The sequence below is a fragment of the Pseudopodoces humilis genome, chromosome 2 (genome assembly GCF_049639895.1).
Source record: "Pseudopodoces humilis isolate 2021_Gansu_Grassland_sample_001 chromosome 2, ASM4963989v1, whole genome shotgun sequence".
In the NCBI taxonomy this organism is placed as follows: Eukaryota; Metazoa; Chordata; class Aves; order Passeriformes; family Paridae; genus Pseudopodoces; species Pseudopodoces humilis.
Genome location: NC_142201.1, coordinates 87474733 through 87490824, shown reverse-complemented (window position 1 = coordinate 87490824; position 16092 = coordinate 87474733). Strand labels below are relative to the sequence as shown.

The 16092-nt window shown below is 47.4% G+C and overlaps 1 protein-coding gene across 4 annotated transcripts; it reads left to right on the top strand.

Moving 5' to 3' along the window:
• The first annotated feature begins 2078 nt into the window (after positions 1-2078).
• PEX5 (peroxisomal biogenesis factor 5) lies at positions 2079-13267 on the top strand. Of its 4 annotated transcripts, XM_005523814.3 has the most exons (16): positions 2079-2097; positions 2361-2564; positions 3003-3038; positions 3228-3360; positions 4034-4168; positions 5205-5310; positions 6507-6597; positions 6964-7080; positions 7447-7539; positions 7716-7835; positions 8392-8535; positions 10660-10730; positions 10900-11115; positions 11255-11420; positions 11617-11774; positions 12134-13267. In XM_005523814.3, exons 2-16 carry the CDS (start codon positions 2415-2417, stop codon positions 12333-12335), a joined length of 1938 nt encoding a protein of 645 aa, XP_005523871.2. In that variant the 5' UTR covers positions 2079-2097; positions 2361-2414; the 3' UTR covers positions 12336-13267. The 4 variants fall into 4 exon arrangements, with proteins under 4 accessions (XP_005523871.2, XP_014108913.1, XP_014108915.1 ...); XM_014253438.2 differs by lacking the exons at positions 2079-2097; positions 7447-7539 and having other exon boundaries at positions 2246-2564; XM_014253439.2 differs by lacking the exons at positions 2079-2097; positions 6964-7080 and having other exon boundaries at positions 2248-2564.
• The last annotated feature ends 2825 nt before the right edge of the window (positions 13268-16092 follow it).

The following is a 16092-nucleotide window of genomic DNA, read 5'->3' as shown; positions in this document are numbered from 1 at the left end:
CAGTCCCTGGACCTTCAGCAGAGTATTGGTACGCAGAACAGGTGAAGGATGCAGAGCCTGGAATAGCCTTTTCAGGAGCAGTACTATTTTCTTCTCTCATCTATCCAAGAGTTATTGAGGCCCCCTGATATTTTAGTTCTTTCTGCCAAATTATTTACATTTCACTTGCAGGGGTGCATTGACTCTGCTTCTTTTCCTCTTGCCTTTAGATCGGACCCTCTGCTTTCTTCCTGCAAGCAGAAATTATTGTATCCTGCTTCAGCAGGATACTTATCCACCAACAACCATAGCTGTGGTTGTCCTGGATGCTCTGCCACCACTGCCACTTCTGGTCCTCCCAGTTGCATCAAAGTCTTTTGGGACTCTAAGGGATAAAAGGCTATCCAGCCCTTCAGAAGGAAGGCTGTGGGGGCTTTTTTTTTTTTTATAGAGCAGTGTTTCCTTGTCCCTGTCATGAACCAGAAGGCCAAGCTGGTGTCACTGGCATACCCCAAAACCTTGTTCCAAATATTTACAAATCAAAACTACTTCATGTCTTCCTCCATGCTCAGTCTGGGATGGCTTTTGGATTTCTGTCCATGCCTTATCTCAATGTCTAGACCTCCCTTTTCCATGTCTTTGTGCAGTCTCTTGGTTTTACTTAGGAGCAGCCTTGCCCACCTCTTCTTCTTGCAAGTAATTTGGGATTCTGCCCCACAGCATTCTCCATCCCTCTCTTTTCAAGTGCTCTTGCTAACCCTTGACCACAGCACACATAGCAATGGCATTCAGTAATAGCAGTGAGTCTTATTTTAATCTTCCAGGATACCAGAAGTGTGCTTTCAGAATGAATCTTCCAGTAATCCCTGCTTGCTGGGCTGGGGTTTGTCCTGCAGGACAGCCTTGTGTGCAAACAGGATTCCTTTTTGGTGGTGCTAAGCTGCACGTAGGGCACGCCTCATGGCCGTCAACCACTAACTGGTGTGCTGTCCAGGTGACCAAGGAAGACATAGTCCAAAGTGAAGCTCCTCAAGCATGTTTGGTGTGGATGTCGTATTTCCAGCATCAATTCTTGTAACTTTAAAGGCCTGCTCCTGTTGAGCCACACATACTACTTGCTAGCACAGAACTGGCTATAGATGCCACATGCATTTCAAAGCTGTAAGGAGAGCAGGCAGGAGGACCTGCTGTCAAAGAATTGTGTCTAAAACTGCACCAGATTTCTGTCACATTTTGGACAGATGAAGTGAACCTGACAAATCCAGAGAGGACCCTGCAGAGGAGAATACTCCTTTGAAAAGAAGTAGATGGGATTTGATTCTGAAAACAATTTATTTCTAGCACCCTAGTGTCACAGGAGGTAGCACACATCGTGCAACCCCCTGTTGGTGCTTTTCCCATTCTTTTAGAGGCCACACAAATGACCTCTGATTTTCTAGTTGGCTTGTCCTTTGGAACCACGAATGTAGAATAATCAAGGCTGGGAAGGAGTTGACATTTCTATGGTTTATCTGAAGGTATCACACACTTTTCAGCTAAATGTGTGCATTTCAACCTTTGTCTGCCAGCCGCAGCATTTTAGTTATCCCAGAGCAAATAGTAAAGTATCAGTCCATCAGCCAGACAAATGTGTACTGATACAGTATACACTCATCTACGCATATATGGGCGTATGTAACATATACATCGTGTTGAATATATATATAAATATATATATAAAGATATATTTATGGATACAAATTTATGTATATATATGTATTTATGTCTATTCACAAATATAACGAGATGTATATAGTGCATACGTGTATATATCTCTTGTATATACATATACACATACCATACACATCTCGTTGAATATATATATGAATTTATGTATATTTTCACTTACAACGGGATGTGTATAGCACATACCATATACATATACACACCGTTTCACGGCCAGCAGAGGGGCACACCCCTCGGGAGCCGGCTCCGGAGCAGTGCAGCCGTGCAGCCACCGCGGGGACGGATTCCGGCGGCGACCCGGGAGACCCAGCCCCTTTAAGGCGCTGCGGCTGCGGTCCCTTTAAGGCTGGCCCCGCCCCGCCGCGCCAGCCCAGCGCGCCGCGGCGGCCCCAGGTACGGAGCGGGCGGGGGAGCCCCGCGGCCCCTCCGGGCGGAGCGGGACGGAGAACGGGGGTGGCCGGGCGGGGGCGCGGGGCTCGGGGCTCGGGCCGGGGGCCGCGGCCTTGCTGTCCCAAGCGGCGGGTGGGTGAGTGGGTGTCCGTCCCCTCCCGGGCCGGGCCTGCGGGGGAGGCGGCGCTGGCGGGCGGCAGCCGGGTCGGGGTCAGGCGGTCGCACCGCCCGGCGCTCACCCGCTGTCTGTGCGGCCCCGGCGCCAGGTGCAGGCGCGGCGGGGTTCGGCGTCGACCCTCTCTCCCTCCGCGCCCGAGGCCATGGCCATGAGGGAGCTGGTGGAGCCGGAGTGCGGGGGCTCCAACCCCCTGATGAAGCTGGCGGGGCACTTCACCCAGGACAAGGCCCTGAGGCAGGAAGGACTGCAGGGCCCTCTGGCCTGGCCCCCCGGGGCACCCGAAGCCGCAGCCGTGAGTATTGCTCTGCTCGCTGGGCTGGCTCTGCGTCCTGCCGGGGGCTGGGCCGGTCAGCTCGGGCTGGGGGTGAGCAGCGCGGGGGGCTCTCGGTGCAGCTGCTGTCGCGTTGTGGGGTTTTTGCGGAAAAAGGCCCAGGGGTCACCCGAAGCGGGGTTGTGGGGTGAGGGCATGTTTGTGCTCACACAGGGGATGTTGGTGGCTGTGGTGAGCTGTGTGCCTTGCTGTCACAGGCCCCACGCCAGATAAGTGGGAGGGTGTTGGACAGGATCCCTCAAAGTGTTTCTGCTCCTTTAGCAGGCAGCTAGGGCAAGAAAGTGTTGACAGCTTAAGCTCAAGGAAGAGGAAGATACAATCTAATTGGGTCACTCTGTGAGTGTGTGTAGAGGGGCATGGGATCAAAAGTTTGACGTGATTGCCCACTATTCCCTGCAGGTATCCAAACCACTGGGAGTAGCCACCGAAGATGAGGTAAAAACAGATTAATTCCTCTCCTTATGGCTTTTGATTAATCTTAAAGTTTTTCTCATCACCACTATTTGTTATTTTACCCCATACCTGATGCTGTCATTTTCTTCTGACAAGCCCTTCTTTCACGCTCCATAGCTCTGCCTGTTCATCTTCTGTGCAATGTTTGTAATCCATCTCTGTCTTTGGCAGCTGGTTGGAGAGTTTCTGCAAGCTCAGAATGCCCCTTTGCTGTCCCGTGCACCCCAGACCTTTAAGATGGATGACCTGTTGGCTGAGATGCAAGAGATTGAACAGTCAAGCTTCCGACAGGCCCCTCAGCGAGGTGAGGGGAGCTGAAGTAGGTGGAGAGCTGGAAAAGATCTTGATGTTAAGGTTAAGTTCCTAGTAGGGTGTTTCCTATCTGTTAAGCTCTTCTGAGATTGTATCTGGAGTATTGTTTCTGGATTTGGGCTTCCCAATACACTGATCTCTTGGAACAAGTTCATTAGAGATTGATAAAATATTCAGGGACAGGAATCCATGTTGTAAGAAGAAAGGCTGAGGGAACTGGACGTTTTAATCTGGGGAAGAGGAGTCTGAGGGGCAGGGGAGGTGGAGTGTTGCTGTCTTCAGCAGCCATGGTCAGGATCTTCACAGCAATAGTCAGGAGAAGGACAAGGGGTAATGGACACAATTTGTGGAAAGGGGAACAGACTAGGTATGTGGAAACATTTCTTCCCTTGGAAGAGGCAGTTGAACTTCCCATCTAGAGAGGCTGGGGAATTGCCAGCCATGGACAAATTCAGAAGTTACCTGGTGAATGCTCTGAACCACCTCATCTCTAACTTTCATGTTAATCTGCTGTGAGAACTAGCAACCTCCAGAGACTCCTTCCAAGTGAAATATTTCTGTGATTTTATTCTAACAATCAGAGATGATTAGGGCTAGCCTGGAACACGGAAATGATGCCTTTGAGTGCTCCAGTCCTCACTTCTGGTTTTTTTTCCCTCATGCAGCTCCAGGTGTGGCAGCCCTGGCCTTGTCTGAAAATTGGACCCAGGAATTCTTGGCTGCAGCAGATAATGCTGGTGATGTCTCTTCAGATTACAATGAGGCTGACTGGTCACAGGAGTTCATTGCTGAAGTGACAGGTGAAGTGTTCTTTTTTGGAATTACTGTCAAGATGATGCCCAGTCACATGCCTGTGTATAGTGAAGAGCTACTGAATGAGAAATTGGAGTATTGCTTTGGGCCCAGCAGTCAGTGTTTCCTGTAGCAGCTTTAATGGGGTAGAGGATAGGAAAACTGCTTTGCGATGGTGTTATGGTTAAGTCAAATTATGAACAATGTGGTGTGGAAACTTTTATTTAGGTGTAAGGGTCTTTTGGTTTTGGCTTAGGTTACTTAGGGAATTTGGGAGAAGCATGCTATTTAAACTGCTTTTATAAAAATTATGATTCAACTGATGCAAGCTGGAGATGGCCTTGTACTGCTTCTTGCTTACATGTTTCCTAATTCCCTCTTGCTAAATTTGCCTTTGGTACAAAGGTATATACTCTTTAGTGTGCTTTGGCCAAATATTTTATGTCAGCTGTATGAAGGTTAGAGGGATGTTACAGCCTGGAACTGTACAAAGTGAGTGTTTCTTGCCCAAAGGTTAAGCTTTATTTGAAAAGCCATCCTGTGTTGTGTATAGAACTAGGTCTGGAACAGCATCCTGTTACCATCCATGCCCTAATCTGCAAATTATGGAAGATAATCAAGTAGATGCTATTTTCTTCTCCAGGAGTGGCCACTGTAGAAAGCGGAGTAGTCCCACTCCTTTTTTGGGAATATAAATTGGAATATAAATCCCCACATTCCTGGGAATATAAATTAGAAGTTACAAAGGTCTTTGAGAAAGTTCTGATGAAAAGCTAATGCTTGTAGGCTGTGCTTTTGACAGAGATTTGTAAGACATTGCTAATTTTCTTGACCTACATAGTATCCCACAGAGAGCAGATGAATAAGTTGTACTATTAAAGGAGAAAATCATAAGTTTGTCACCGCAGTGGCATCTGTATTAATTCACTGTCTGAACTAAAGGTTTGATTTTTAGATCAGAATAAACGAAGGTAGAAGCAGCAAGCATAAACAAAGGTGTGGTGATCTGCCCGTCTTACTTTTCTCCCCGTTCTTCCTTTGCAGATCCGCTGTCTGTGTCTCCTGCCAAGTGGGCAGAAGAATACCTAGAGCAGTCAGAGGAGAAACTGTGGCTTGGGGAATCGGAAGATCAGTCTTTGGCAGATAAATGGTGAGTCTGACTTCTCAAGGCTAGCTGTTGCTGCTAAGTACTTGGGTGGGTGAAGTTTGGAAAGGTGATAGAAATCTGCTATGACCTGAATGCTTTTGAGTAATTTAACTTAGACTGGTGTTCTCAGGCCTGTTTCAGAGAAAGGAGGAAACAATGCTTGCAAGCTGAAGTTATTAAGCGAGTGTAGCTTTTCTGTTCTCTAGTTCCAGGAAGATATGCTGATCATGTAAGCTAACTTAATCTCATTCTTGAGGCAAAACTCCTTAAAGTCACATCAGGGGTGAGTTCAGGAACTTTTTTTCTGCAACAGATGCTTTTTCCTAGACTCTACTAGTTGTAAACTTTCATCATGGGATTATTCCTATCTGACAAACCACTTCCAGCCTTTCCTTGACATATTTCTAGGTTCAGCTTTCTACATATTATTTTAATGCATTTTTTTGTGGTAGATTAAAGGTGGCTTATCTCTCTATAGGTATCTGTTGAGTACAATCAAGTTTTTCTGTTAAAGAAGCAGAACACATAAAAGCAATTTGGGCTTCTAAGATCTTTCCTTACAAAAATTTTGGATATTTGGATTCTCATTCCACCTGGCTCTTGCCTTCTCTGATAGCTTTCTGCAAATAATGGGCATTCATGAGTGATTGCCACCAGTTCCAAAGACTTTGCCAAGACTGAATGTAGTGATAACACCTAGAACTGGTTCTATCCTGCTGTAAGCCAGACAAGACATATTGAGTTGTGTCTTTGCTGTGAGCCCTCAGTCCCCTGCAGAGCTGATGCTTTTCCAAGGCACTGTTTTCCTCTTCAGTGGGCATGACCTACTTTCTTTGTTCCTGGACATATGACCTTGTTTCTAGTAGAGCTAAAACTTGCAATGTCTGATGGCATGTGAGCTTGGCAAGGAATTCACACTGCTCTGCAGAACTGTGCTGACTCTGTAATTGTTTAATTCTGATGCTGTTTTTGTCAGTCACTTGCACAGCTAACATAGTAGTAATTTTGAATTTTTACAGATGGATAATCACAAAATCTTATCTGGTACTGAATCACTGAGGAGAAACCCAGATCTTTGAGGAGGAATTGTATCCCTTAATACTGTTCTCTGCTCCATTGTGTAGACTTTTGTTAGTGAAAGAGTTCACTGGTGCCTGGTATCAGACTATCTCTTTCCCTTTTACTGCCTTGGAATACAGGTATGAGGAATACCAACCTGAGGATGACCTTAAGAAAACTGTTACTGATTTCCTCTCCAAAGTGGATGATCCGAAACTCAAGAATACTGAGGTGAGAAATCTGACTGGGGCTGAGATTAATTATTACTGTGAATTAGTAATTACATAATTAGTCATAATTATATTGCTGTGAGTAAAGGGTGTGGGGAATTGAGAAGGGTGAAGATAGTAAAGGAATAAAGCCTCCTGTTGTCCCATGTTTTAATTTCTCCCCTGATTCCTGGGAGTTGAACCTGACAATTCACTTTAGATATTACCCATCTCCACTCTTGTGAAGTCCGGTTCTTCCCTCCTTTCTGGGCCTTTTGTGCTCGCTTTGCAGAGAGAAGCCCTCTTAGTGAAGGAGGGGGGCATGGGCTGAGGGCTTGTGGGCACAGCATCTGCCCAGCTCCACCCTTGTTTCATTTCTCTGCTGCAGTTCCTAAAGTTTGTCCGCCAGATCGGAGATGGGAGGGTATCGATCGAAGCTAATCAGGTGACCCACAGAGACCAAGATCAGGCAGAGCAATGGGCAGCTGAGTTTATACAGCAGCAGGTAGGAGCCCCAGGCCTGTATGCTCTGAAGGAAGAAAGCATTTTGCCACAGTGCACAGTCTGGGAGCAAAGGAAAATGGCAAGTCCAGCTCTCAGCAGTGTTGAGGGAGACAAGGGAGGGGCTGTTGGGCTCTTAGCAGAGTCTAGCCAGAAGCTGGGAATGTATTTGGACAGTTCGAGTTTTCTCATCTCCCACAGCATCTGTGAGGAAGAGGAGATTCAGATTAATTCGTTTCTACTTCATAGGCCATCAGTTCTTGCTGATGGGGGAGGAAGGGTCATTACAGACCCTCCTGCTGTTTTGGGATGTGCCCTGAGGTTGCCAAATTCTAAAAAGAAAGGTGTGTTTCTGTTTCCAAACTCCCAGGGGGCATCCGATGCCTGGGTGGATCAATTTGCACGATCTGGGAACATGTCAACTCTTGATACGGAATTTGAGCAGGCAAAGGCTGCTGTGGAGGTAAAGCTGGCTGAGAAGGAGGGCTGGGGTGCCAACTGAGAGCCCATGGTAGGGTTACCTCTCTCCTTTGCATGCTCTGAGGAGGGCTGGAAACATTCAGGAGGAAATTCTCTGGCATGTATGTAGACCTCAGTTTGTGCCTGAGGTACTCCAGTCACACATTGTTCTCGCTTCAGTCAGATGTGGAGTTCTGGGACAAACTCCAGGCAGAATGTGAGGAGATGGCCAAGAGAGATGCAGAGGCTCACCCTTGGCTCTCTGAATATGAAGACCTCAGCTCCTCATCGTACGACAAGGTAGGGGAGAGCAGGGTCTCTCAACCCTAGCACTGTGGTGGGCTGCTCTGGGGAGACTGACAGTGTGTCTGCCTCGCTCTGAGCTCCACAGACCCTAAATGCTGCTGGGATCCCTTCTCACGCTGATGCTTGGCTGTCACACCCTTATCCCAGATCAGCTAGGGGTTAAATACTGTTTTCACTTGTGCTTGTCTGCAAATGCTGTCTGGTTCTCGTCCAGCACCAAATACCAGTGAATACACGGGTTCTTTGCAAAGAGTTCAAGTGTTGTGTCTCCATCCCTGCTCCTCTCCCCCATTCCCCTCCAAGCTAATAAGATCCATGCTAAATGTTTTGTCTCTCTAGCAACTTACTCCAGGTCTGGTTTGGAGGATTTTTCCAGAACGGAGGCTGGAAGAACTACCCTTGTTCTCTGATCTGCTACAAATTAGCAATGAGGATGTGGTGCTGGCTAGTCTGCAGCTTGAGCGTTCCTGATGCTGCAGGGCTGTGCTGTGCTCTTCTCCCTAAGCCTGTCTCCTGGCTTTAGCCTCCGTATGTCTGTCTGTCCTGCTAGGGTTATCAGTTCGAGGAAGACAATCCCATGAGGGATCACCCGGATGCATTTGAAGAGGGGCGGAAGCGCTTGGAGGAAGGTGACCTCCCCAATGCTGTCCTGCTCTTTGAGGCCGCAGTGCAACAGAAGCCAGATCATATGGAGGTGAGTGGCAGCAGAGATGATGGGCTGAGCTGTCATGGCAGGTGTAGAAGACTCCCTTCAGTATCAGGACCTGTGCAGGGTGTATGGAAACACCTCATTTTTTTGCGGCTCTGAGTTTGTAGCTCATGTGTGTGAGCCCTCAGGGAGCCTCTGAGGGAGGAGGTTTCCAACTTAAGGTCAGTTACAGGAAGCACAAAGCCATCTGGCCCAGAGCTGTGTGAAATCTTTGGAGCACATGAGACTATGCATAGAGCCAAGGCAAGGAGTTCTCATTCTCAAGTTGCTTCTGTGAAAGTCTTTATTGGCATTGTAAGTTTGGAGGAGCTCATGATGGATCACTGCTTTCTGTATCTGTATTAAAATCTAATTCTGAGAAGCTCATTAGACTGGGGTTCTGACTAAGTCTTTCATCTAAGTGCTAGGAAAAGATGTGACCCAAAAGGGTTGGGTGACTTAATTGAAGTTGTGGGCCAAAGAAGGATTTTTATACTGAAGACAGAGTTCCAGCTCCTTGTTAAGTGAATACTTTTTTCCATAAATCACCTCAGCTTCTGCAAGATGAATTGAGAAATGGAATAGCCTGTGTGCCTTTTTCCAGGGGTAGAGGACATGGATATTCTCGGGAAGAGTGCAAATATACTCATGTGGTGCCTTTCTGGAGCGCCTGCCTCAAGGATCCAGGGCCGCTGAATTTTCAGCATGTCTTGTTCAAGCCCTGCTAATTATATATGACTGGACATACATAATTTGATTACCCTGAGAATTAAATGAGAGTGACATTTTGGAACAGACGTTCTTGGCTTCTGGGAATAGCCATCTAACTTTCTAGGGTACTGGTAATAGGTGAAAAGTAAGCAGAAGGTTCGAAGACCTGCTTTAACTTTAAACTGGTCAAAAAGTGTTAATGCCCTTCTAGAACTGTTGCTTTTTTCTCATAGGCAATGTGAGCTGCAGGCTGAGCATGATGGAGAGGTAGTTGAAACCATAGGGGAAGAAAACTTGGGCCATTTCTGGCTAGCTATATTGGAAACGTTCTGAATTCTTCAGGGAAGAAATCTTGGGCCAGTTCTGGCTAGCTGTATTAAAAACATTGTGAATTCTTCTACTGTGACTGCAAAAAGTAGAGAAGAAGTCAAGACTTCACAAATGGTACAGTGATCAAAAAGACATGAACAATTGCTCTGAAGGAAATGTCATCTTTGCTTTGGTCCAAGTCACTACTCTACCTTGAATCTCATCAGCTCTTCTGCTGGCAGAACACTGCAGTTATCACTGGTCAGCTCTGCTTGAATTGTAGCTAGCTATGTATTGTGAGGCATGAGAGATTCAAGGGAGTAGATTGCCTTCTGCAGGGTTTCCGTGTCTTTGCTAATGAGACAATTTCCTTCCTTGGGGCAGCGGATACCTCATTTTGTGACTTACATTCAAAAAGCAGGTACATCATGCTGACAATCCCATCATCTAGCCTATTTTAGAGCCAGGGGTGTGGCTATCAACATAAAGTGAACAGATACTTTGGATTTAGTGCCTAGTTAAGTATTCCTTATATCAGCTGCTTGGAGGTGGGAGTCGTTTCATGTACTGGTGTCATGATGATTGGAAATTCAGTAAAATTAACAGTGCTTCTACTTTCAGGTCTGAAAGTCAACTCTCCAAGGTTACTACTTGCTAGTGGACCACTGCACAAGTACATACAGCTGCCTGCCTCGGGGGTCTCCTTATTGTTAGCACTGCTGCTATGCCATTTTGTTCTTGGGAAATAGGAGAGCTGCATTTTCCTTCTTCCTCTGCATTTTGACTCCAGTTAGAAGTTAAAAGTGGAGATTCTGTGATTTAAAAGTGTAAAACTACCAGCAGTTGCTTTATGATAGATTTCCAGGTAGACATTCACTTCTGTTCACTATAACAATGCCAATTTTATTGTCTTTGAGGACCTATGTGCCATGACATCTGTTTATCTTTTGAGAGGAACTTACACCTGTGGCTAATGTGTGATACTTTGGTCTATTTGATCGCACCCTGAAACTGTGCAGGCTAATATACTGGATTTAATCTCTGTGTTTGTGGCTTATTGGCTGTTTTTTCCCCTCTGTAAATCTGACTTTGTACATCTGTCTTCTCCAGGCCTGGCAATATCTGGGAACCACCCAAGCAGAGAATGAACAGGAGCTTTTGGCGATCAGCGCCCTCAGACAGTAAGTGTTGCAGCAGAGCTGCTGAGCATGGTTCCTTGTTGGGTGTGTAGTGCCACAAGGCCCATATGGCTGTCACGGGGTGCTGTGTCTTGGTTGTGTTACCCCCTGTGTCTGTGTGTTTCCTGCACTGATTTAATGCTGCATTCACTTCTCTTTCTGTGCCCTGTAGGTGCCTGGAGCTGCAGCCTGGGAACCTCACAGCACTTATGGCTTTAGCAGTCAGCTTCACCAATGAGTCCCTGCAGAAGCAGGCGTGTGAGACCCTGCGGGACTGGCTGCGCCATAAACCAGACTACGCCCACCTGTTGAACAAGGAACCAGAGGAGAGTGTCTCGGGGACAAACCTGGGGCCTTCCAAGCGTGTCCTAAGTTCCCTGCTCTCTGAGTGAGTTATGGTTACAAATTCCAGCCTTCAGCTGAAAGGCTTCTTGCAGGGCTCAGACTGGTCCAGGCAGGAGCAGAGTGAGCAACCCAAGGCCAACTCTCTCCACACTACACCAATATCCTGTTCTGTGCTTTTCCAGCTCGCTGTTCATGGAGGTGAAAGAGCTGTTCTTAGCAGCTGTGCGCAGCAACCCCTCAGCTGTGGATCCTGATGTCCAGTGTGGCCTGGGTGTCCTTTTCAACCTCAGTGGCGAGTACGAGAAGGCAGTGGATTGCTTCAGTGCCGCACTCAGTGTGCGTCCCAATGTAAGAAAGGGACAGACTGGGGGTGCTGGAGGCACTTGGAGGTTTATGGGTGGGGGTTTGGGTGGAGATGCTACATGTACGAGAGGTGCTTGTTTAGAGTGAAGGAATAAGGCAGATGTATGGGAAAGGGGGCATTGCCTTGGAGCTTAAAGAGATCCAGTTCATCTCAGCCCTTTCTCTGTGCCCCTTTCTCCAGGACCACCTTCTGTGGAACAAGCTGGGCGCCACCCTGGCCAATGGGAATCGGAGTGAAGAAGCTGTGGCCGCGTATCGTCGGGCACTGGAGCTCCAGCCAGGATACATCCGCTCTCGCTACAACCTGGGCATCAGCTGCATCAACTTAGGTGCCCACCGGTGAGCACAGGATGCGCAGCTCTGCTGGGACCTGCAAGTTTGTGTGTGTTTGTGGGAGACAGACTGACATGGCTTACGGGGGCAGGGCCTCACTGCCTGCAGCCTTCTCTCGGCATAGGGGAGCAGAGCGAGGGTGTGGACTGCCCAGAGATCCAAGTGTCTTGCAGTTACAGGTGGAGTAGAGGCCATCTGGACTCCTGATACTTCTAGAGGGAAAAAGGGGACCTCTGGTTCTGTGTAGGATCTAGTGAAGAGGAGGAAATTGTTTTGGAGGGGAAATACTTCAGAAGCAAATGGGGAAGGGAGCATGAGATGTACCATCTTTTTCACTAAGCACATGCGTGTTCTCCTGTTGACAGTGAGGCTGTGGAGCACTTCCTGGAGGCTTTGCACATGCAGCAGAAGAGCCGAGGTCCACGGGGCCAGCAAGGAGCTATGTCTGACAACATCTGGAGCACCCTGCGCATGGCCCTCTCCATGCTGGGGCAGAGTGACCTGTATGGGGCAGCTGATGCCCGTGACCTGCCCACACTGCTGCAGGCCTTTGGCCTCCAGCAGTGACTCTGGGATAGGCTTCCCTGCGAGTGCAGCGGTTGCCTAGCCCAGCAGTGAATGCCCTTTCTTAGGGAGAAAATGTTCACAAGGCTTCACACACATCTTTGCCCTGGTAGGGCAGATCATTGGCAACTGTTAATTTTTAAGTACCCTCCCTTGGTGAAGTGTGCAACTTCCCCAACCTGTCTGTTGTGGCCTGAGCATTTCTGAACGGTTCACCTTATCACCTCCATGACGACTGACACTGCTGGTTCACGGATGATCAAAGTGGGGAAGACAGCAGCATCCTGCCCTCTTGCCAGACTGCATTTGCAGTGGTGCCCAGCTTGGCTGTGAGACCTTAGTTATGAGAGCCATTCCACAGACTGCCTTCAAGGGTGTGTCTTGAGTTCAGGCTGCTCTGGAGGGGTGGGATTGCTGTTTCACCCAAAAGGGTGAAAATTTGTGGGGTTTGAGCATGATTCCCCATGTATGTGCTTGCATGTGTGTCTATGTGGGTTGCTAGGGAAAGCTGGGGCAGTAGTCCCCTTTTCTGGCCACTGGTAACTTCATGGTACAGCCGGATGCTACTTTCTCACTGTCTTCATGAACCTTTTAGGACAAGAGTATTGTACTGATGCTGGGGACATGGCTGGAGGCCCTTACCCTGTTCAGGGTAAGGGGAGATCGCAGAGTTCAGGCTTGAGAGAAGGTGATAGGAATAAAAGTCTAAAATGTAACCTCTCCCAAAAGACGGTGGGGAAAGGGGTCAGGTCTTAATTTTCTCTTGCTCATGTATCATTGGTTTCCTTTGTGCAAAAGTCCCCATCTTGTGTGTAACTGAATCTTGTTAATTATAAATATCTGTATATGATTCTATTGGGGAAAATGTTTTTTAATTGTAAAATATTTTGTATAATAAAGGTATAAGCCCACTGCTTTTCAAAGGATAGATTAGATTCTCTGTTCCTGTCTCCCCTTTTGTCACAGGTTTTGCTTTATTGAAAGCTTTCATGCAGATGAAGCTTAAAGGACCTCATTCTGCTCCAGGCTTCAATTTGGTGAGCCAGCAGAAGAGCCTCCCTATGCCAAAAGCTCTTTTTTTCTTGCTCGGGTTTAGAGGTCAGTGATGCACTTTTTTTTCATCATCTGGCCCTCTGCAGTGAGGGAAGACATGTTACATTTTACCACCCTTTAAGAAATTTGTCTGCTGCAGTAGTCATGGCTGGGGGCTTAAGCAGGAAGTGCTGCCCCTTCCTGTTCCATCAGGCACCTGTTTCTTCATACCTCAGCCTTGTAGGCTTGTTTTTCTCTTGCTGCTGGAGCAGAAGGTGTGTGCAGAGAAAAGTATTTGCTGTATATTTTATGAGCTTTATTTTCCCTGTATCTCCCATCCTTCCCTGTGGCACTGAGACCTACATGCACTGTTCTGGGACTGCTGTAGTGCATGCAAAACAACTTGCTGAAAGTTTTGCTGTCTGAAAGGAAGGGAAATGCTACTTCTGTGTCCTGCTCACCTACACTGCTGGTCAGAGATGTCTTTTGGTTTTTACTTACCTCAGTCAGCGATATTCTAAGATTCTTTGCTTGGTGGAAGAAAGCATTAATGCCTGTGCTGTGTCTCACTTGCTGTCTAGCTGTTCTCCCTTCCCCATTTCTCTGCTGTTCTCACCACTGATTTCCTTTGCTCTTAGGTGCACCACATTCCTCTCTGTTCATATTCCCATTACTATTGCTTGATCTTCCCTTTTTCTCATCCTTAGATATCAGATATCATTAGTGCTTCTCCTCACCTAGGTTTCCTAGTTGCCTCAATTTCTCAATGTCACTTAACCTCTTGACTTTGTGTTGGTGTCCTTCCACATCCCACATTTCCCCCTGTCCCTGCAGGTAGGTTGGCTGTTACCATTTGTTCACTTTCCCTGGAAATCGTTCTCACTTTCTTCCCCCTGTCCCTGTTAAATTATCTCAGAGTATCTCTGCTATACCTTTTGCTGAGGCTGAACCTTCACCTAAGCACCAGTCCCTGTTCAGTCTCCCAGGGCTGGGTGAAGATTGAGTTGCCTCTGTCCAGGTCCTGTGTGACTGCCCTGTTAAGAGCTGCCTTTGGGAGTGGGGTGTTGATGCAATGAACCCCAGCTGGCTGTCTGGGTCTGCACTCTGGTTCCAGTGCTCAGTTTTTGTCTGCACTCCGCAGCCCTGTGTCTGGTGTCCAAACCCAGCTTGTGCCAGTGCTCTCTGTATGCATCATGATCCTGGTTTGCATATCCAGACACATCCATGTTTTCTGTCACCAAGCCCAGTTGCACAGCAGGGGTGGCTAGCAGGTACCAAACATTTTAGATTCATGTAGAGGCAGGGAGGGATGTTTGCGTGTCCCTAATCCAACCCCCTGCTCACAGCAGGCCTAACCCTAATGGTAGGCTGGGGTGTTGAAGGCCTTAGAAATGATCATGCTCTCCAATATTTTCACCTCTCCCAATGCACAGAATGATGGCAGGGCCTATCACCAATGAAAATTTGTAAGAGATCCCAGCATGACCGTTACCAAATTCTTGGGCTTACAGGACACTAACTTTTCACAGAGCCATGAGTGAATGGTCAAATAGGATAGTTCAGTACATGTTTTTTGACCCAAGTTTCTTCATATGTTTCTGCTGTATTTCTTCCTTCAGTGTCTTATTTATTTGCTGCTTAAGACCTCAGGAAGCCATAGAATCTCTTGGTGATGTCTTTACCACCCAGCCAGAAAAGGAAAATGTGCTTTCAGGTCCTTACACCTCTAGCCACAGTGCTCCTCATTAGCTTCCATCCTTGTTGAGGAAGTGGTTGTGCTCTCATTGTTTCTTCTGCTTCACCATTGCAGTTTCCTCTCTTGAACTGATGAACCTCATTACGATTCTGAGTTTTCTTGAGTTGCAACCCTCTGAGTTCAAGTTTTGGGTCCCAGGCTCTTACCTGTTGTTCCTGTGTGTGCTGAGGTCTCTCTGGTTCTGGAAGGTATTCGGACCAATCCTTCTCTAGGGGAATGCTCTAGGGGTGGTGACCTGCTGTGAGTCTTCATGGAAGGAGCATCAGGCAAGCAGATTGTGGCTACTCTCATATTCTCTAGGAATCTGCTGTTTGAAATACTGTCTGACTCAGAAGTTGCATTGGAATGTTTGTTTTAGAGCCTTTGGTGAAGTTTTTCTCTGCTGTGACTTGTTGATTTTTAAACCACATGGTGCCTTTGGTCTCTATGATGTCTTGTGGATGCATGCAAGAACTCTATCTAAATTCCTAAAGTATTTTCTTTTGTTTTTTAAGCCCGCTGTCTCTTCCTTTCTGGTCTCCTACTTTAGTTTCTGAAAGAAATGGCAAATAAAATGGTCCTATTACATTCCAGGTGTCCCTAGAGGGAACCCTTTTCCCTAGCTATGTACCCCACTTCTGTATCTTTTCTATTTTTACTGTATTCTTGCCAGTACTTCCTTCATGCCCTAGCCTGCCTCAGAGCCCTGACCGGACACACTGCCACTTTCTCTCCTCTGCGCTGGCCCCTGCTGCTTGGAAGTCTTTTGGCAGGCAAGGAAGGACTGAAAGCTGGACAGCAGCTCTCTCACCTGCAGCAGCAAAGTGGCACCAGAGACAGGCCCGCCAGACAGGCCTCATTGCCAGAGCAGATTCTGACAGCTTCTCCACATCATGGTCCCTTGCTCATGTCGGAAAATGTTCCTTTGCCCCCACAAGGGAGAAGATAAGCTTTTCTGTCACTGCTATGTTGAATATGGCAAAGCATTCTTTA